This window comes from Drosophila sulfurigaster, chromosome 2R (genome assembly GCF_023558435.1).
Source record: "Drosophila sulfurigaster albostrigata strain 15112-1811.04 chromosome 2R, ASM2355843v2, whole genome shotgun sequence".
NCBI classification, from domain to species: Eukaryota; Metazoa; Arthropoda; class Insecta; order Diptera; family Drosophilidae; genus Drosophila; species Drosophila sulfurigaster.
The window spans coordinates 10,464,440-10,487,615 of NC_084882.1; the positions used below are offsets into that span (position 1 = coordinate 10,464,440).

At 34.7% G+C, this 23,176-nt stretch overlaps 1 protein-coding gene across 1 annotated transcript in view; it reads left to right on the forward strand.

The window, feature by feature from the left end:
* LOC133839034 (uncharacterized) overlaps positions 1 to 23,176 on the forward strand; it is a 112,698-nt gene that overhangs the window by 38,348 nt on the left and 51,174 nt on the right. The window contains 1 exon segment of the mRNA XM_062270343.1: positions 7,318 to 7,393. Coding sequence (XP_062126327.1) covers positions 7,318 to 7,393 — 76 coding nt within the window.

A 23,176-nucleotide genomic window follows, 5' to 3' on the forward strand; every position in this document is an offset into this window, starting at 1 on the left:
TTAACATGGCGCAAATGCAAAAAGATTGATGACTGTCAGGGCCAAGAGTCTGCCAGCCCGCTCAATTTAAAACATATCAGTGACTATATCAATTGGTTCATGTCGCTGCTCTCCGCTAATCCCGCAGATAATTTTTTTTTTGGGGGGACACAACTGCTGCCGTTGCGACACCAGCAGCAGCCACAACAACAACAACAGCAACAATAATAAACCTCCGACACTCGCTAAGCTCCGTTTAATCTATGTGACATTTTGTTCGATGCTGCAATGCGACAAATTGTTGCTTTATATATTGTTATACCCTGGACATTCGGAAGTAGGGTATATAGACAATTGCATATTAATAGAAGGTGTAAGCAGAGTATTTGCTTGTCAGTCACTCGAATTTTTACCAACTGCGTTTTATACCCGTTAACCATAGGGTATAAAGGGTATTATAAGGAGGCATGCCGGCAGGAAATGTATGTAACCGGTAGAAGGAGGCATCTCCGACCCTATAAAGTATATATAATATATTCCGTTTGTCTGTCTGTCTGTATGTATCAACACCTAGATCTTAAAGACTATAAGAGATAGAGCTATAATTTTTACCGACAACATTTGTTATGTGTGCACGCAGATCAAGCTTGTTTTAAATTTTTGTCACGCCCACTTCCGCCCTCACAAATTGTCAAAACTCGAAAATCAAACGTAATTTTAAAACTAGAGTCGAATTTTGGTATATACAATAATAACTATTGTTTTGGGATTCCTGAAATCAGATACAAATTGTCGAAGTTATTAAAGAAATACAAAACGTATATTTTGCACTCTATAGTATATCTTGAATATCAATATACCAAATATATTATTTTGAATATTTTCAGTATTTTTGTAATATATTATTTTGGTATATTTTGCTTTTATTCAAAATGAGTAGCGGGTATCTCACAGTCGAGCACTCTCGACTGTTGCTTTCTTACTTGTTTTGTCTGAAACCATGTCGCATGTGCCTCAAATTTAATTTGACTGCCGCGAAAGCCGCTCATTATCCGTATGAGTCTCTGTGATAAATGGTTTGAGCGTGTGGCCAGCCTGCACTTAATCCATTCAGTTTACAGAGTCATTCGCAGTTTTCTGTCTGCATAAATATTTTATATGCTTTTATTTTCCGTTTTTTTTTCCCATATGCAAATGCATAAATTGTAAAATATGCACTTAATGAATTATGCGCACAGTTGGAAAAGTCAGCGCATTATTAATTTAAATAGCTGTAATTATATAATACGGACTAAGTGGATTGATTTTTCCCGTTGCGTGTCTATTGATAATTTATTACCCATTTTTTGAGGAATTTCCGAGCTAAATTCAAGTCCAATTTTTTTTATTTTTGTGCATGTAATAATGGAGAGTTATTATGCAAATGTTGTAAATAATTATTTACGATTTTCAAATAAATTGAATATTTTTCTTAAATATCTATTATTAGGTATAATTATTTTAATAAATTTGTAATATTAAAATTCCTAGATGAAAAGATAAAAATGAGGTTTTAAACATTCAATTTATGAAATTCAAATTATATTTTGATTTTATTTATTCAAATTGTGAACACATTAATTTACTATCTATAAATACAAATGAAATATTTTTAAAAATATCAATTATTAGATGAAATTCTTTTCGTCAGTTTATATTAATTGTAATAATAGATAAAATGACAGTTAGTAGTAGTTGTGAAAAACGAAATTTATGTTGAATTTTTTTATTGATCACGCTGCAGAAAATGTTAAAATTGTAAGTTACAAAAACATTGCAAATGTTGCCAAATTTAAAAGCTAATTGAGTTGTTTGTACAATCAAACAGATTTCATTAAGTTTTTTGAATATATTTGCTTTTTTTTAAGGGATTTACACGCACTTGGCATTATTTGTAGTTACAATCAAATACTCAAAGCATCGCTTGAGTTGATTCGCATCGCATTTCACACGTTGCGTATTCAAACATATCGCATATCACAGAGGTAATCTCTGAATGTTGAGCTTAACTTTCCATATTCATCCCTTTGCACAGCTAAGACGTCTCTTTCACTAAATTGCACAATTCTTCGCTAATTGAAGAAAGAAAGATAAAGAAAAAAGCATTCACATTCACATTTATATGCGACTACTCGAAATCTATTCGAACAGCAGCTCAAGAGACGTGCCACATGGTCTGGGGTTGTAAATCGCCTTAGCCTCTAAAAATTATGTCACTTGCGGCTTTTTCGAGACACCATTGTTGTGTTGCGTTGTTGTTGCAACGCGCAATTGTTGCAACAATTGCAAAAGTATATTATTTTTATTTCGATTTCTCATTGTTGTTGCTTGCTGCTGCTGCTGCTGCCTGTCGACCGTTGTCGTCTGGGTAACTTGACACTTGCGACAATATCTGTCGCTGTCGCCTGTAGTTGCCCCTGTCTCAGACTCTGTCTCTGCCTCTGCCTCTGTCTCTCTGACTTGGGGTCTCTCTGCTTGCTGTCTGGTGAGTGGGTCGTTTTGCCAGCCAACAGTTGAGGGGCTGGCCCACAGTTACTTTAAGTGGTATCATATTTGAGCACTCGACTCGCGGCTGTTGTCACATGTTGTTTGTGTTTTTGGCGTTTTTATTTACACGCCACATTTGAGTTTCAATTTGAAATTTATTTATAACTCTCAAAAGTATATATCGCTCTATCGCCTTCTCTTTCGTTTCCATTATCTTTTTTTTATTGTGCAGTTTAATTTGTTAAATAAGATTTATGATAATTGTTTGGTGTCTCTCTCTCTCTCGCTCACTTGTTGTTGTTGTCATCTTTGTCAATAATAAATAAGCATGTTTAAATATGATTGCGTTGAAAGCTTTCCCACGCTGATTATTTAGTTATTGTCAGCATTTTTCTTTTTCTTCTGTAGAGTAATTGTAAACTTACTCATCTCCAAATACTTTCTTGGCAACTAACCATAATGTAAGACTGAAACAAATGGAACACTTGCTTTCTTGCATTTCAGCCTTTTACTTGTATTCGTATTGTTGCATAAAACATTTTTTGGGCCCTGCAAAACAACTATTAAAACCACAAATTGCCGTAACTTGACTCACAGATATTTCCGCTTCCGTTACAGTGCCTGTCATTTGTTGTGTGCTGCGGATAATTTATCTTTCACTCTTTCATCCCATTGCTCGTAGTTCTTTCATAGAGGCGTTAGCTCGTATTCGACAGAGATACATTAGCCTAAACCTTGTGGTTTTATTTGCATTTATTTCTTGATTGCTCCCGGGTCTTTGCCCCACAGAATTACAAAGCAACTTTGAGGTACAGCGTTTTTTCTGGATACAGTGTAACCACAGAAAAACTCAAACATCTGTGCGTGTATCAACATTAAAAATGGGTAATCTTCATCCACATTTGTTTGTCGTTTGCCAGCTATCAAATATTTTTTAATGGTGGTTTGCAACAATGTTTTTTTGCATCGTTGAGTTAATAAAATGAATGTTTATAATAAAATGTTGGAGTTCAACAGTTCTATATGGCCCTTAAGTATTGTTTATGTACTATATTATATTATAGAATTTGTAGGTTATTTTGTGGGCAGCTCAATTTTTAAGCAACAATTTTTGTGTAATATGGGTTATAAATCTAATATTAGTTTGTTTTATTATGATAAACGATTTAGTTTAGTTAAATCAATTTAAAAACTGCAGACCACATCGACTTACTCCTACTGCTAAAATACTAAAGTCGATACCTTTAATCGAAAGCTTCGTGCCTATAGAACCGATAGCTAAGCGCTTATCGATTTGCCTCCATCTCTTAATAATGATAACAGATAGCTAAGCGTTTATCGACTTGCTTCCATCTTTGCTACATTTATTTACACTTACATATCTTCTAATGCAAGTTTAGAAGCTTTTTATTTTTAACTAGAGCGTTGGCCCTTCGACATTGTATGACAAGTGTTGAATTCTATTTAATTAAAGTTAGTAGTAATATGGAAATATGACATGACATCTTCGAGTTAACAAGTTCTGCTCTGATTTAAATTTAACATCGATTTTAGAAGGCAATTCACACGTGTGCTTCATTTTCAAGATAATCATTTCTATTTATAATCTGTTTAGTGGCTGCGTGGGTTTTAACCCGAAGATCATTCTCCTCATGCTGCTCTACATGCATAATCCGATGAGAATGATTGCGAGACTGCAGCAAATTGTTAGTGCAGAGTTCTGAGTTGAGTTGAGTGCAACAGCCTCGAAATGTGTTGGCGACGCCTTCGGATACATTTGGTGCAAGAACATGCAAAGTTTTCGTTACATATTCCACACCAAACAAAGCTGGGTGAAGAAGGAGTGAGAGGTAGTAAGGTAGAAGTAACCCAACCTGGCAGGGCACTTAACTATTCCACAATTGCGATGTGCAGTGTGTGTAATTTAAGCATGTTATATATACTTATAGTATGTATGTTGTTGTTATGCCGAAACATTGCACGGTTACAAGTTCAAAATCAGCATGTCTGCCAACTGTGCAGGCTAGACTTTTTTTGTCCCTGTCCCCACCTCTACCCTCTACCCCATTTGACTTGCGTCGCGTTGCTAGCGGCGCATAAATTTGTTGCATGTTTGCCAGCACACAAACTGCGCCACAGTTGGGAGATCTTTGCTGTGCCTCCCTCTCTGTGTGTGTGTGTTGTCGTCAGTTGACTGCGCTCAGTTTCAGTTTAACCGTGTGTATCCGTGAGAAATTCTATGTGGATATTCTCACGCATGTCTCTAGGATATGCACGAGTGAGTTTCAGGCCCAAGCGCTTCGCCAATTGGTGCACTATTTTCCATCAGTGATTTTTTTTGTTGCATTTTGCTCTCCACACTTCTGTTGGCTCAATTAGCATGCTACCTGGCTGGGAACACTAGCAACAACTACTATTGACGCCATTGAATCCCAATGCTAAACTCAAACCCAAACCCAAGCCCAAGAGCAAGTCAACGTGGCTCGTGGTGCTGCCGCTTTGGGGCGCCGTTAACACTGGCAGCGGTACAAACAAATTGCAACAGGTTCAAAAACTAATTTGCATGCATGAAATCGCAAAGTGAGCCGAGACACGACCGAGACACATCGAGGCCTGACAGTCACTTACCAGCTCCAGCTCCAGCTCAAGTCATATGGCAAACACCAAGAACAACAACAGTAACAGTAACAACAAATCAAAAACCCGTCTAAAACTATACCAAACAGCTGGGCCCAGCCCGTCAGTCCGTCCGTCTGTCAGTTCGTCAGTCATCAGAGTCCAAGCCATTGTCTGGCTCTGCGGTTGGTCTCTATTTCGCTCTCTGTCTGGGGCATTTGATCTTTGGCCAGACAGCCGCTTTTCAATTGAACTTGAAGTGTTTTGCCGCAGCTATAGACTTATGAACTGATCTACCTATAATCAAAGCCATGTTTAATATATACCATGCTTTGTTGCCAGACTGTCTGTGTGGCAAAGTTCTTGAGTTGCTTATAGCATGATACACATGTCTTCGAGCTGGGCCAGTTTTTGTATAGAATGTAAGATGTCTATAAGAAAGAATAAACATAACACTTAAACAATGCTAACTCGATACAAGACGATTTCAAACTACATATTGTTAACTAGTATTATTATTTATTAATATAATAAAAATAATAGCTATCTTTCCTTTATATTAGTTTCTATTATTATTTAGCTTATTATTCATTTTCGAATACAAATCTTGAAGTTGTTTATATTACGTTGACAATTTGGAATATTTTGTTTTCTATATTTTTATATTGAATGTAGCATTATATCGATATTCGAAAAATTTAAAATTTTTGTATATTTATTTGGTCTATTCTAATGAAGATACCGCACTGAAAATAGGCAGCGTGTGCCTCAAAGTCGAACAAACTCGACTGTGGCTTTGTTACATTGTTTTTGTTTGAAACCCTATTGAGTCTTATTTACGAAACTGACTTCTGGACTTAATTGTTCCACTTTAAAAGGGTATCAACTGTGGAGGTTTAAAATGTTTATGCTGCCAAATAAAACTTTCCATTTTTGTATTAAATGATTTCAATCAATTTGATCAGCTCACAATGTATTCAAGTGTCTTTCAGGGCCCTTGTTCGTAACTCTGCTGATTGACATTTGTCGGCATATTGACTGCTCCATTTCAATATACAAAACAAGTAAGAAAGCTACAGTCGAGGCTCGACTGTGTTACCCATTTTTAAAAGCAATATATTTTGCGGTATTATTCTCAAAATATACCAAATATACTGCAAAATACTAAAAATATACCAAATGGTATTGTGGTATATCGATATAGTGCCGCATTCTAGACGGACAATATACCAGATTGTCAGCCCAACTTTAAGTAGGGTTTGCCCATACAAAAGTAGGTTAATAACTTCCACAATTTTTTCTGATGCAAATTTTCAGGGATCATAACCATAGTTATTACCGTATATACAAAATTTCCTAGCTTTAAAATTACGCTTGTTATTCGATTTTTGATTTCAATCAATTTGAAACAAACTTGATCTGCGTGCAAACATCAAATGCTGTCGAAAAAATTATGCTCTATCTCAGTCTCTGAGTAGGTGTTCATACGGACAGACGGACAGACGGACAGACGGACGGACGGACAGACGGACAGACGTTCATGGCTATATCGTCTCGGCTGTTGATGCTGATCAAGAATATATATACTTTATAGGTTCGAGATTCTACCTGTTACATACTGCTCCATACCCTTCAATATACGGGTATAAACATATACGTATACCGACTTCAAGCACATGTAGATTATCATTCGAGTACGTTATTAGAATTGCGTTGGCTGTACGATCGACTGTGTCATAAATCAAATGATATCTATAGCTGCATATAAGGTTAAACATTAATGTGGCTTGGCCAGAATGTTTGTTATTGTCGTCCAATCGGTGCGTAAGTTTCAATGTTTCATTTGCAATTCCAATTGATCTCTCAGAGTTTTGTGTGGCTGCTCTACTAATTATGATTTATAAGCCATACGTTACGGGCAGCTTAATTTATGTAAGGCTGGCTTACCGCATTTGAAAAGCATTTGTGTAACTATTACACTTTTATCATGTTTTGCCTAACAAGAACGCGATATGAGAAAAGTCATAAATTAAATACTCGAACAATATGCATAGCATTAACATATGCGCCATTCACTTGCTACTCTTAACTAATGTGAATGCTTAATGCAATTAGTTGTGTTTTGATTCAAAAACTTATGAATCACTTAACACATCACATTTATTTATAAATTCCTATTTTATTAATCTCTTACAGATGCAGCCAACAGCGAGGAAAGCCCCAGTGAGGAGAAAATTCAAAAGGAAATCGAAACGATCGATTACATTGACAAGTGAGTTTAACATTTTAAAAATGTAGTAAAAAAAACGACTATTTCAAAAAGGTGTCAACATAAGACAAATGAAATACAAATGAATTCAATCACAGCTCTGACAGCCAATCTTAGTTGTGGCTGAAAAATGCCTTACAAAATGTAATTTGGAATTCTAGTTTTTCCTTTTTTTCGTGCTTGCACCTATGACAAAAACGCCCTTTAACAAAAACACGAATTAAATTAGACAGTCACCGAAGTCGTCGACAGCAATTACATGTTGAATTAACTTGTAGCAATTTCAAAACCATAATTGTTTACTAATCTTGGCGTTGGTTCAAGCTGCAGTTGCCGTTTACAGTTTGCTCATTTTGCCGTTACCGGAACGTTGTGCAAATTGTGTATACGCCACGTTGACCAATCCTCAAATTGACAACGCTGATTGTTGGGTGTTGCTACTACAATTGCTTTGCAGCTCAGTTGTTTTTGTTGTTGCTGATTTCACATGAACTGCAATTAGCAATTGTTGCTGGCTTAATTCTCTTTCGACTGGCTGACCACAACTTATCATCGTGAAACACGAGAGCTCTGTTAATTATTAAATATCGTAAATATGAATGCAATGTGAAGTTCACATTTCAGCTGCCAATTAAACAATAATTGTACATTTGATGGAAAGAGTTCTCAAGCTGAAAGTGTTAGTTAAAATAATTAATGAGTTGTTTATTATTAAATATGGTAAATATAGTATGAAAGCTATGTGAAGTACACAGAGAGAAAAAATATAGATTGAAACATAGACTGCAAATCTTGATTTAATATTTTTCGATCTTAAAGAAAAAAATCTTGAAATAAGATTTTTATGTTGAAGAAATATTTAATTAAGATTTTTATGTGGAATTTGCTTTTAAGATTAAAAACATTTTATAATAATATTAAAATCTGGCTTCAAGAATGTTTTATTCTGAATTGAAAGGATTGCAAATATTGAACTTAAGCTTTTCATTCCTATCTTGTAAAAATATTTTTAGGTCGAAAAAAACTTGAAACAAAATTTATTTCTTCAATAATCATTTTGAGATTGACAAATCTTTTTTAAGATTGAAATACCTCAAATTCAAGAATTTTAATCTAGTTATATTGTTTTATATTAAATTTAATCATTGCTTAAATTTCTGTTGTTGATAAATAAAATTGATTAACCTTTAAATTAGTTTTGAAGATGATTTTGAAAATACTATGTGATCATGTTTAATAGGAAGAAATTTATCTATGTAAGGATGACTACAAATAGAACTCTTATTACAGTTATTAATATATAAAAGTATTACATACTTTTATACTTGATACTATACTTTCATATTATTGTCTATCAGTCTTATCACCTCTTTTAAATAAATTAGTTTAACACAAACGCACTCGTATTCCACTTTATTGCATTCTGTAAATGGAAACTTCCGCTTGTAATGGAAAAAGCAGTGTTGCATTATATATAGAAAGTTGATAGAGTTCTCTCTTTTTTTCCACGCTCATGCCAAATAAGTAGCTAATTACAGAGTCATTGAGCGTTGGCTTTTTTCCAGACAGGAGACATGAAACCTGCTCAGCTGTAAGTGTGAATTATGCAGCAATGTTTTTCTTAATTATTTTATTACTTGCGGTCATGAGCACATTTAAGCCATTTGTGGACGTCAATTGGACAACAACAAGCGTCCAAAGCTGGAGCAAGTAATCTCAGTGTTTCACTGTCTCAGTCTCAGTCGCTGCCTCAGTCGCAGTCAGCGGCTCAGTGATCGCCACAGTTGTTACCATTTATATGGCCAATGAACACGGGCGGGTTTGTAAGTTGGCGCAGATTGCGCAATATTTAATTCAGTTAAAAAGCCGCCAAAATCGGCTGGTGTGGCAGTTTTTGCTGGCACCGGCAACTTGTTAACTTTTTTCCAACATTAAATGGTAATTTTTTCCGTCGTTTTCTTGACTCTTTTTTTTTTGTTTTTGTTTTTTGGCTGCGATCATGCTGCCCGTCCAATCGTTGATGTGTTTAATACATAATTTCCTTATCGCTGCGGTTTTTATATCTCTTGATTTTTTTCGATTTTTGCTGCAAGCTTGCTAAACTTTTTGATATGTGGTCGAGATTTTGCTTCTTGAAGTTTAATGACTTTAAATAATTATGACATTCAAGTTGTACTTGTTGTTGTTTTGTTGTACTTGTAGTTGTTGTTGTTGTTGGGTTGTTGTCCATTGCTTGTACTACACTTTTTTGGTTTCTTAGCAACACTTGCCTGAGAGTTCCCGCTGCAAACTTGTTTGGCCGTTGAAGCTATCACATCTTGCATAAAAACAAATATGTATTGCAGTATTATAGCCAGGCAGCGACATTAATTAACTTCCCATAAGATATTGATTACCCATGGGAGAAAGACGGATGGTAACTACATGACACTTGTTACTTTGTCGCTGAAGCAGAACAAAAGACTTAGGCAACAAACTTGCAAAAGAAATATTTGAAAGCTAAAGATTTGTTATCTTTATGATTTTACATTTTTAGATTTTCGTGCTTAACGGTTCAGTTTATTGAATTTAATTACTATTTATATTCTATTTTGAATATTAAAAAGTAATCAATTGGAAATACCTTTCAGAGTTTTGTATAATGTTATTATGTTATGTTTTGTGTTGAATACGATTATTCTCAAAGAGTTACAACAGACTTTCCATAACTGAACATTACTCTAAACCAATCTGAATCGCGGCATATGAACAGCTGCTATTTTAATTATATTACACCCACAAATTTGAACACTAGCCTCAATTAACAGCTGTGCGCTAACAAATAAACAAATGTCTAACATATTTGGGTGTTAAATTTGAGTTGATAAATGAAGCATCTGTTTGGAAGTTCATTAAACTCGAAAAATAAAATGCAAGTGACTATTAAAAATGACATGAACGAGCCAGAGTGTAGAAACTTTTAATATCGCCGATAGTAAAAATTGGAAAAAAACAACAGCTTAATTTAGCTTTATGCCATTAAATTTGATGACAGCTCTTCTTCCTTCGCCCACAAATATGCAAACGAGATTCAGGTGCGTTGACAGGTTAAAAGTCAAGCAACTGCTTGGTCATAAATTTAAAAGCATCATCAGCATAATTAGAATGTTATCGGTTGCGTTATACTACGATGCGATAAATTGAACAAATTGAGCGAAGTCATCTCAACTCCTACAACTTAATGCGGCAAATGGTCAATGTATCGCTTTCTTTTGCTCAATCGCCTCAAAGATTTCACTTTCAAAGACCCCCATATTGGAAAAAAGCGAGGCTTATTTATAGTGTGTGTATTGTTAACGTTGTTTTTTTTCAGCGTCATCTTCGCGGTTCGTGGTACTGATAATCGTTAAATAAAAACTGGCTCAGCGAACGGGCTCATGTATGCAAATAAAGAGACGAAGAGTCAACAAACGCACGAATCGATGGCAATTTGTCGCATCGAGCGTCCATGATCGTTGTTTTATTTTTTTTGGTTGCTTCTCCATTTATTTTTCTCAGGCGTAACGCATATAAATTAACATACTACGTTTACTACGAGCATAAATCGTGCGAATATTGAACGCTTTATTATGAAATTTCCTACGCAAAAAATTTCATGTGCAAAAACTTTCACTGAAGTGGATTTTGTTTTTTAATTGCAGATATTTTGTTAGGATTTGCAGTTGCATGGTAAAAAGGCAAGAAAAAAATCAACTGCTATTAGCTTCTCTCTTCTTTTTTTTTTTTGGCTAACTTGTACGAGTCTTGCCACTTATCAGGCATCAAAATAAAAAGCGTTGGCAAATTATAAGTAGTTGGACAGCACTTGAAGTTGCACTTGCAAGTTGCATGCCTCAGTGTTTGATGAACTTTTGGCTGAGGAAACATCCCATGGCATATCATTACAGCGAAACTCCGCGAAGAAACAGGTGTAACCAGTGACGGCGATTACGTGACGTTCGACCTGCCAGACGATTATAATAACAATAAAACGACAGTCGAGTCAAGTCGAAATGCTCAAAGAGGAGTTTATTTGTTCGACTTTGCTTTTTTTCTGTTTATTTTTTGTTGGCTCTTCGTTGAAAATATCAAACGGTCGCCTCTTTGGTGGATTTAACATAACAAAACCCTATCAAATGACGAACCAATAAATACAGTTTATAAATAGCCTTAAGCTAAAGACGGCTAAAGAGCAAAAGACTTTGTCGATTGCGCAGCCAATCGATTTGGTTATCAAAGTGCCAAACAGATGTTTCTCTTGTGCTGGGAACTTTGAATGGCGCCTGCATTTAAGATGTGAAGAGATAATTTCACAAATCTTATATGCACAACAAGCATTAATGTGCATTTCATTTTACTGTAATACAACGTGTTTAAGCCATGTAATCGGAAGTGCTAGACACTAGTTGCCCCCTCCAAACTCTATTGCAACTGGCTATTAATCAAAATGTTAACTACAAAAGTCCAGCGAAAACTAAAAGTTATAACGATTTCGATACAATCGAGCATAACAAAAGATTTTCTTTCACGAGCAAGCGAGAGAGAAAAACAAAACAATGAAGCAAGTTTGTCGCCTAAGTCTTTTGTTTTGGCTGCACATTGACAAAAATAAATAGCAAAAAAGCAAACAATAAATACTTTGCTTTGATAAATTAATACGTGAAATGACAATAAAAATATTTTCGCTTTATGTTTTGTTGTTTTTGTGATGGCTATTAAAAACTGCATTTAGTGCTCTAATTAAACGTTTATCACTATCAGATTGGCATTGCAACATCGCGCAACAACGCCCCACAAAAATGTGGTAAAATGCTGTGGAAAACTCAAAATATTTCAACGCTTTTTTCCAAGCGCGACTTACTCAATTTGTGGGCGTAACGTCGGTGCCCACTTTTATTTATTTTCGATTTGGTTTCAGTATTTTTTTCGCTTTGCGCTTTTGTTTTTATCTGTGTTTTTTTTTTGTTCGTTGGGTGGACCACCTGCAATCATTACGGAGCATTAATAAATGCATTTTATTGGCCTTCCAAAAATGGTACAAATATTCTGGCTCGGCTTTCACAACAACAAAGCTTATTGTCGTGTCGCCTGTGGGGGCAGCAATTGCGGCACGAGCTTGAATGCAAAATAGTCAAAAAAGAAAAAAAGCAAAAAAAAAGGCAAAAATAATGTGAAAATCTGGGCGTTGACTTTGCTGTTTGAATTTGTAAGCCCACTTGACACATAAATTACCGTATTTTCATAGGCTGCAATTGGGAGCAAGGCGACGCAAACGAACCTCATTGACCCAAAAATAAAAAAAAACTGCGTTAACCATTTATAAACCGTTGTGAGCTCAGAATGAAGTCGGAACAGCGGCAGCAAACCGTTAATATGGCAATGTCTTTAATAATAAGCCTAAGCAATCGAAATTGTTAGTTTGCCGCTGCAAACGCTGACGGTTAAAATTCAAAAAACGTTTGCCATATGTGAAATTAGCATATGAGTAGGAAATGCACGTGAAGCATTTTAAAAACCATCGTGAAGCCACGTCCAGACCAAACCAAACCAGACCAGACCAGGGCATTAGCATATCGAACACGCTCGCCACTCGAGGAAAACTTAAACTTATATGTAATCATAATAGACGTCAAGGGGATTGCAGTAGTAACACTCGAGGGGCTATTGCATGAAAATTAGCCAAACATGCAACATGAGGACTGAAAACGAAAAACTATCCAGTAGGAAAACTACGGTCGAGTATGCTCAACTGCGATATACTGGCTACTCGCTTAGAATATAGGCTAAACAGTGCTGTATTATTCTTAAAATATACCGAAAGTGATATTTAGTATATCGATATCGCAATACTACACTCAAAATATACTATAGAGTTCAATATATACCAGATTTTCAGGCAAAACAGTTTAGAAACTAAGATACTATAATATAATATAGTGTTATTGGCGGATCTATCTTCAAAATTACGCTTGTTATTTAATTATTATCGAGTTTCGGGGCGGAAGTGAACATGGTATAAATTTTTAGAAAACAAATTGATCTGCGTGTAAACATAAGAAGTGCTGTTGAAAAACTTTAGCGCCATCTCTTATAGCCTCTGAGATCTATGAGTTTATACGGACGGACGGACAGACAGTCGGACATGGCTATATAGACTCGGATAGTGACGTGATTAAGAATATACTTTATACAATACAATACAAGAATACTTTATGAAGTCGGAGATGGTTCCTTTTGCCTCTTACATACATTTCTATCAGGCAAAAAGTTATTATACCCTTCTACCCTATGGGTAGCGGGTATAAAAACTGAAACAGAGTTAGAGACTAACGACAGCTGTTGGCGCTCTCTGACTGGCTGCCTGTCAAGCGTTTTGGGGCACACAGAAAGGACGACGGTGTCGGGACAATGATCGTGTTGCAAACAGGGGCAGGTACTGCAACGTACCCAGACAGCTGAAACGACAGATAAACATGTTGTGTGTACCCTCGCATGTGTATATATTTCTTCGTCTTATTTATATATGCCAAAGACGTGCCAACTTTGAACCAGTTATAAACAAAGCAACTTGGCCAAGCAGCCAGCAAACAAAGCAACCCGAAAACTTGAGGTGTGAGTTGTGTGCGAGCTATGGCGAAATTTGTATGCCTTCCATAATACAAATTGAAATGAGGGCTACCGAAAATTACAAATCATGGACAGTCTATCGCATACGATGATATGCATATCTTCCACAGTTGAATGTGTGAAATATGATTATTTAATTTATTTAAATATCTTACGGGTCAGATTTCATAATAATTATATTATTAGCAGCATTTTGTTATTAAGAATTCTCCTATTATATTGTTTGAAACTTCAATCTTCTAATAATGTTTTAATTTTCAAATATTTTGCTTATCAAATGTGCTAGCTAAGACATTGACTAATTTGGAATATTATTAATAAATTCATTAAAATACCAATCAAATTTAATATCAATTTTATTATTAGCAGCATTTGGCTTTTGGGAAATTATTTAAATCTCTTGATCAAGTTCTTATTCTCTAACATCAAATACATATCCTATTTATATCAGCTTACGACAACAAATATAAAATAATTTTAGAAGTAATTATTAAATTAACAAGTTGAATTTTATTTTGAATTTATTTGAGAATTCTAAAAGAAGTTTTTTTTAATATCTGAATAATATTCTAATTCTCTAATATGTGCTCTGTCCAATTTATATTAGCTAAAGAAAGAGTTTCAATAAATTTAATTAAAATATTTTTTGGAATTTTAAAATAATTTAGCTTCATATTCAATATAATCACTATGCAATCTAATCTTTGACTTTGTCATATATGTATATGTATTTTCTTACTCTATAAATTTGAGTAATTTAAATGAATGTTGAGTATTTGTAAGATGGCTGAAGGGTATCGAATAGATCTATGCTCTCGACTAAATTTTGCTTAGTTCGCTTGAGTTGCTGGGCAAATGTTCCAGCTGAGGAAAGACAGCGAACGTTTCGAGCTGCGCAGCAACGAAACGATAAGTCAAGCTGACACAAAAACAGGATTAACTCCACCAGGCAAAATGAGTCAGAGCTGCAGCAGCAGCTGAACTACAAATCTGCAACTCGCTCAAGATAAATTGGCAACACGCGCCGCAGATGCTGCTCTGTTCCCGATTCCAAATACAAAGCCGAGTCTCAGTTCCTCTCTTGTCTTGTAAGTCAGTCTGCGATAGCAGCTGCTTTTTTGGTTTGCTGTTTGCTGTTTGCAATTGCTCTTTTGACTGCGTTCGCTAATTGTATTGGCCTCTTGTCCGGGGCACCAAAGTTCAAAATGTTGTGGTTAATTGTCTTACAATTGATTAACTCTGAACTTTTGCGTCATTAGACAAGAAAATCGGAGAGACAAGTAGAGCCAAAGCAAGAGAGTCGGATAGAGAACTAAAGTTGAAACCGCACCCAAGGCAATGCCAATATAAACGTTCATCATGTTGCCCAGTGTCCTACAGCAACTGGCTAATTAGTTGAAACGGTTGAGGGAATCAAAGACCCATAAGCTCTAAAATAATTACGATCCATTCGCTGCGCAAATTAAATTGCCACTGGTTTTTGGTCAACGAAATGGAATGGGCAATGGGGAATGGAATAAAACCAGGGTAGATGACTTCTAGCTGTGGCTTTTGGCAAACGTCGTGATGGCCAAATCGCCAAAACTATAAAACAGACTCTGAGACTCTGATATTAACTGGGAACTATGATTGCTTCCATTGGAGTCGAAGTTGGAGCCAGACTCATAACTTTATGACTCAATCCATGTTTGGCTGGCTGCAATTTATTTGTTTCCTGGTAGCTGCTACACCCAAGAGCAGTTGTAAGCTGTAAATCGTTGCAGTTGTATTTTTTCTTTTCTTTTTCTTTTTGGTGCCTGCAAGCAGAGCTATTGCATCTCGCAGTGCTCTTGTTCAATGATTTAATGTGTGTGCCCCCCAAATTGGCTTGTGTCTTGGTTAATTTCACAGAATTCCTCTTTCATTTCAATTTGTACATTTTTGCCTTGCAATTATTTTTGTTTTATTTTTTTGGGCTAGTCATCCATTCAACCATAAACAATCGAGGTGGACTTGCTATTTAATAGGCAACACATATTATACAAAGCTTTCTGTTCCATAGCTTCAAAAGGTTAATTGGGGATTTGGGTGTGGGGTGATGTATTTTTCGTTGTTCACACAACACTTTCAATTGGGACAATTGAGGTGATTAAGGATTAAATTGGTTAAGCATAGGCTTTTAATATATACATATTACTTCTAATAATTGAATTTAATTTTTAAATAATTTTTTTTTAGTTTTGTGCAACTCTCCTAAAATGTTTACATTTTAAAGTTCTCAAAACTTACTTAGCTTTTTGATGTCCACTGTTACCTAAAGGCAAAATTGTTGTTACATTTAACAAATCCTAGTCGCAATTTATTGTTTGATATTTTTTCATATTCTTTAGTTTAATCAATTGTTCTTTTGTCAAAACTTTAGTATCTTCACATTGTCGTATTAGTATTATATGTTTTTTCATATTATTCTCACTCATTCATTCAGCCATTTTTTAAAGTCTGGAAATTGAATTTGGGCTTGAATGGGTTAACTAGACATCTTTAAAATTTGTTGTTAAATATATATTTCAATTGAGGTGACTATTTATTTTATGTTAAATTTGTTAAACACAGTCTTTTCTTAATTTTATTAATTTGTTTTTTGTTTAGGTTTTGCAATATTTTGATGAATTTATAATCTATGAAAATGAGAAATGTTATTTGTAACTGGTTTCTACAGTTTCACTGTTGTATATTTCTTTTAATTAATAGTGTATAATTTCATTATTATTATTATTAGTTTGAGCAAATATATTCTTCCAGTAATCGTTTAGTATATAATTGTGTTCAATTATTATATTTTATATGTTTTAAATTGATTCAACTGCAATATTATTTGTTGGTATAAACACATATTTCAAACTCTACTTCAGAACATAATTGATTCGAAATTTTCCAATATATATTCTCCTCTATTGACGTGACAATATTGTATACTCAAAATGTTTATTCACATTATAAATTTTAAAAATAATTTTAAAAAAATATTACTTCAAGAGTCGAACATTATCCTTTCGGTGATTTTTGGAATCGTGTTGGATTCATAAATAGTCAAAGCATATTTCCCATCTTCATAAAGCTCTTAAACAAAAGTTCAAAAGTCATAAACTGTGTTTTGTAATTGGTTTCTTCATTTGTTTTTTAATTATTTATATATTTTTGCTTTTTTTGTGGCCGTCAATTGTTGTCTTTGGTGTTTGCGTGTCAAACGCTTTGCACAGCTTTCAGCACCTAAATTTTATTTCCATATCGCCTGTCATATGCAGTAACATGTTTTTTAACAGCTTTTTGCATGAATACATCTATGGCTCATCATAAAAGTATTTATATATGATATGTACAAATTTAAAAAAAAAATATGACAAAAAATATGCACAACGGCAATAACACGTTAGAAACATGTTTAAGTTGCTGTTGACGGTGCATTAAAAACATAACCTTGAGTTTTAGTACAAGCGTTTGGTCTTAATGAATACAACTAGTATGACTTATTGCTACACAAGTTACATACTAACAAATATAAGTTTTGGGTTTCCTTTCTAATGATACCCTCAGCTACGATCTAGATCCACATTGATTTTGCAGAGCTATTAGAGTCAATTGCAACATCTGAAGGTATCTTTTAGGCCGTAATCCATTTGCACGCACGTAAATAATTTAAGGTACTTACTCAATTATCGCACTTTATTATCGACTGATCGCTGTTCGCTGATCGAAGACACTGCGGGATCTCCACTAGAGTCGAGCTAAACCTTTCATCAAAAGCCTTTTGAAGTGTGTAATTTTAGCGCCCTCGGCCAATGAGGCCCTTGAAAACATTTTCTCATTATGTGAAATCAATACCAGCATTTTATGCTCACACTCTCATACTCTCTCATGCTCGTATATCATATTCGCAGCATTCATTCATTTGTTGGCAATAGCAATTGTTCGAGCGTTGATGGGAAACTCGATAACAAAGTAATCACTGCTTTCAGTTTGAGATTCATTAAGACCTCAAAGTGTTTAGTAAAAAAAAATAAGAAAAAAAATGGAAAGCTTTTTTGTAGTAGCTTAGCAATCATAGAGCTGAATAAACTTCAAGCGTATACATTTATTACTCTTACTTTTATTTTATGGCTGAACGTAAAATTTGTTATTTTCTAATTTTGGCATTGTCAAAATGTCTTTAAATTTTTTAAGTTTAGCTCATCACTTGAAATTGCATTTTTGTCAAAGAAAGTCTTATTTTTAGAAGGTAATTTAAAGGTGTGCACTTCATTTGATGCCGTAAGTAAAATAAAAGAAATCATAGAGCTGAATAAATTTGGAAGCGTATAAACTTCTTAAATTTACTTTTCTTAGCTGGTTGAAAATTTGTCATTTTCTTTATTTGACATTGTGAAATCGTCTTTACAGTTTGTGAAGTTAAGTTCACAATTTACATATTGGAAGTTATATTTTTACATAATACATATGTTAAATTAATAGTTTGCCCCCTGTTTATTGCAATGGGTAAAAAATTAATCAGAGAGCTGAATAAACTTCATGCGTATAAATTGATTAATCTTACTTTTATTTTATGGTAGATCGTAAAATTTGTTATTTTCTAATTTTCGCATTGTTAAATTGCCTTCAAAATGTTGAAGATAAGTTTATAGCTTGAATATGTGAAATTGCATTTTTAATCAAAATAGCAATTTCGACTCTTTTTTACAACATAACGTAGATGTTAATTTAACAAATTGAACTTCTTTTATTGCAATAGGTAAAAAAAAAGAAATCATAGATCTCCATAAATTTTAAGCGTATAAGACAAGAGACTAAAGAAAGTGGTTAAAGTTACGTATTTTTGTTTTAATCATTGATACATTACATTTTATTATTTTCAAATTTAGATATTGTCAAATTTCTTTAAAAATGTTTAAGTAAAGTTCATGAATAAAATAATTAAAATTTCATTTACTGCCAAGTAAGCTTTTCAAGTTTTTATTGCTGTATCAGAAACTAATTTGAAATACTATTTTACAAAGTAATATTAAACGAATATATTACTTTTAATTGTCATATTTTATGCTTGGTTTGCCAAGATATCCATCTTGGCCATATCAATTCTCTGTCATCAGAGATCAAATAAGCGATTTCATAGGTATTGCAATTGCGAAATTATCTTCTTTTTTTTTTTTTGTGAGCAGTTTTAAAGGCGATTGCAAGACCATGATTTATTGCCGCAGCGGCGTAATTAAATGGCATCCCAAACAGTTGAAATAAAGAAACAATTTGGCTTCGACTCGTGCCGACAAAACAGTAAACAAAAAAAAACACAAACACAAAACTTAAACTCCCAACAATTTGCTGTCTTACATTCAGCCGCAAGACGGTAAATTTATTTTTATTATGGCACCGGCAGCTTGTCACCATAATTATAGTGTCTGTCTGTCTGTCTGTCAGTCAGTCACTGTTTGCTGTTTTTCTTGCACTGCGGATTTTCCATAACCGCGTGAGATTTCCCCGAATTTATGAATGTTAGCAGACTCAACTCAGCTGCTGCTGCTGCTGCTTAAAAAGGGTTGCTATTAATAAAATGTGTAGTACTTAGTTTTGTTTGTTGTTTTTTCTGTTAGTTTTATGATTATTAATTTTGGTCGTTGCTGTTATTTATAGTGACAGATGCAGGGCAATGTGTTTTATGGGCCAGAGAGACGAGGAGGCCAACGTCTTCCCTCGATTTTAATGGCCAGAAACTTTTAGTAACACACTCACGGCACAGCATTGGCATTTGCTTAAAATGAATTCCAAAATATTGTACACGATATATATTTATTTTTAAGAACATTTCCCGTTTCATAAGTGATGTCAGATGTTGATTTATTATAGTTCACGGCATGAGTTATGAGACAATGGGTGAGCAATATGTTCTCAAAAAACTCTTAATGGATTATCATAGAAAAGTAGAAATAATTTAATGCAATACTGCCGATATTATGTAAGTGCAACCTGTTGAGTTTTTGCTCAACTCTGGGGCACGTGACATCATTTAAATTTCCAACTGCTGTCATCAAACTAAATGAACTGTAATACTATCTCAGGGGTCCCTGATCTCTCCGTCTGTCTGCGATGTCTCGATGCGATTGCATCTGCATCGTTTACAAAATTATGAAAAGTTTTCTTTTTCTTTTCTCGTATTTATCGTTCCCCTCTGCGACTGTTCATTGCCTCATAAAAGTCAACTGCAAATTGCAAATGCAAATGCGAATGCATCAGCAGCTGTTTCTCTTTGTCTTTTTTGTCCCCGTTGCCATCCCTGTCACTCACTCCACTATATATCTTTAGCGCTATCTCTATCTGTACCTCCATCTCTGTCAACTCTTGGCGGATTCGTGTTAAGAGGTTAAAATCATTTGACATCTTGCATTATAATTACGTTGCACTTTTTGCTGCTGCTGCTGCTGCTGTGACAACTTCGTCTTGGACATGCGAGTTTTATTTAATTATGTCTTGACACAGTCAACCTAAACGAATAAGTTTTTAATTGGAACAGTTTATGCTGCAGGTGCTGGACTGGAAAAGAATATGCACTCATTGTTTCTCTTGATAACATTGTTTCCCTTAAATTTTGGAGTTAAAATTATTCAAAAATACAAGCTACAATATTATATTATTATTATACGTTTCTAGTTAGTTTTTTATTCATTTCTTCTCAGATTGAGGGTCGTGTATTTGCGAGCTGCCAATCTTCCAACCTTAAAATAACTATCGAATGAGTTCTTGAACTATCGAAGATATATCGATATAATTGCTTAAGCAATGATACATATTTTATATTATATATTTAAGTATTTAATACTGAATAATTATTTGAGAATATTGGGTGTATCTTATATTATAATTTAGTACTGTTTTATTGTATAATACTAATTTGGTACATGTCAACGATAAAATTGCATTGTTTTAGTTATGTCGACAATGCCAGTTGAGTCTAGTTAACTTTATCTTTTTACTGGTTTTTACATGAGTTCGCCAACAAAAATACTTGTATATATATTTTATTATGTATGCAATTATTAACCTATATAATATTTTATTTTTGTCCAGATTTTCCAAGTTATTGTAAAGTTTTTCATAATAAAAGCACGCATAAATTAAATAATAATTTTGTTTGCTTTCAAATTGCAAAATTTTATTTATTAATTAAAAAATAAAAGTAGAAGCATAACTTTTTATAATGTTTTAATAAAAGTAGTCATATAAACAGATTGCAGGGTATGCTTGCAACATGTTGTCAACACGCAACTCTATCATGCAGGTTTTCGCTTCTGTGTTTATTTTTTTTGTTTGCTCCCTAGAGTAGCTCTGGACATGTGAGTGTGTGTGAGAGTGTGTGTATTACACATACAAAACTCGTACCTACCGCCGCATGAAATAATCTTTAAGATCTCCTCGCATTGCTTCAATTAATTTTTATGGTATTCGCAAACCCATATAAGCGCCACGCCTGCTGTTAAGCCAAGTCCCCCAACTCACCCTCAGCCCCTGCTTCGGTCTCCGTCCCTGGTTAATGAAAAGTGCAGCAATAGCGACAGCAATTGGGTTCACTGCACGCCCGTTTAGAACTGATTTAATTGCAATTGTGCGCCAGCAGCAGCAGCAGCAGACATGCAATTGTTATCAAATATCGTCAACCCAACAACCCAAGAGGCAACTGCTGTTTGTTGTTGTGGCTAAGGGTAAAATGGTTGTGAATGGTAAATGGTAAATGGTAAATGGCTTGGAAGCCCGAAATGCGGGTTAATCCACGTCCGAGCCGTTAATTAACAAGTGTAATTGATAATGCAACCGCAGTATAGACGCTTCAATGGCTTTGCCACTTTGCCTGCACTTATTAATCACACCCAATTGCTGTGGTTGTGTGTGTGTGCCGAGTGTGTTTTGGCTGGCGGCAAACAGATGTCAATAAACCGCATCGTCGTGGCACACATTTGCAGACATCGAAATTGTGTGTGTGGGGCAAAATGGATGCGTGACAAGTGAAAATTGTCGATCTGGAAAAGCAGAGACAGAAACACAGAGAGGGAGAGAGCGAGAGACTGTGAGCAAGAGAATCGAGAGGCGAGACTGCGTGTTTATTTATAAAAAACATATTTTTAAAAGAGTCACGGCACATTTTCGTTCTGTTGCTCCCAAGTCGAAGAGCAAAGAAGAGAGAGAGAGGAACTTAAACGCTTGACATTTATTTTGCGTGACATTTCACACACACACACACACGCACACTTTGAGATATAGTTTAACACTCATGCGCCTAGTTATCCAGCGAAATTGTCTCAAAATGCCTTTTGCAATTTGTGGCATTGTCTTTATTTTTGTCCGAAATTTCTGTGAGCAATTTAGACAACAATGTTTGCTCGTAGTATTTAGAGCAACAATCTCACTCCCGCCCCTTCTCCCATGAGTCCCATGAGTCTGTCGCGCATGTCTCTGAGGGTTGTCATCGCTGCTTTGTTGCTCTTCCGCTCTCATCTCCCCGGGGCAAGAAGATCTCTGTGTCGCACTGCTCGAAATCAGTTTGAAAATTGCCGGCGGTCAGCACATTTACTCGCCCGAAACGCTCGCTTTTCTCGCTTTTCCGTATTTTCGCCTATTTCTGTGATTTTCATTAATGGATAAATTGTAGAGTGATTCAACTTTGTGGCTTCTGACCAACAAAAATGTCGTTTTAATAATGCAAAATTGACGAAAAATATTTGCCATTAAACAATTAGTGAAACACTTCGAATGAAATATGAAATGAATCCAATTATAATACATATTTGGATGTGGATGTGCATATATAGAAAGTGAAACACAAATAAATTGAATCACTTTTGAGAGTGAGCTCACATAATTAATATGTTGACAAATGGCATTTGTTATGCGGTTGCTGAACGGGCAATTTATTAGCCTAAAGTGAAAAGCTTTTAAAATTGAAATTGAAAATCGATACAGCGAATTGCAAGTGGGAAAACTAATTGGTTAAATACCAAAACATGCACAAATTGTCTGCTCTTTAATTTGTATTATTTATATTAAAATGTTTTTAATTGAATTAGATTCATTATGTTGCAATTTTGTAGATTAAAAGAGCTGCCGACAATCGAAAAAGATTTA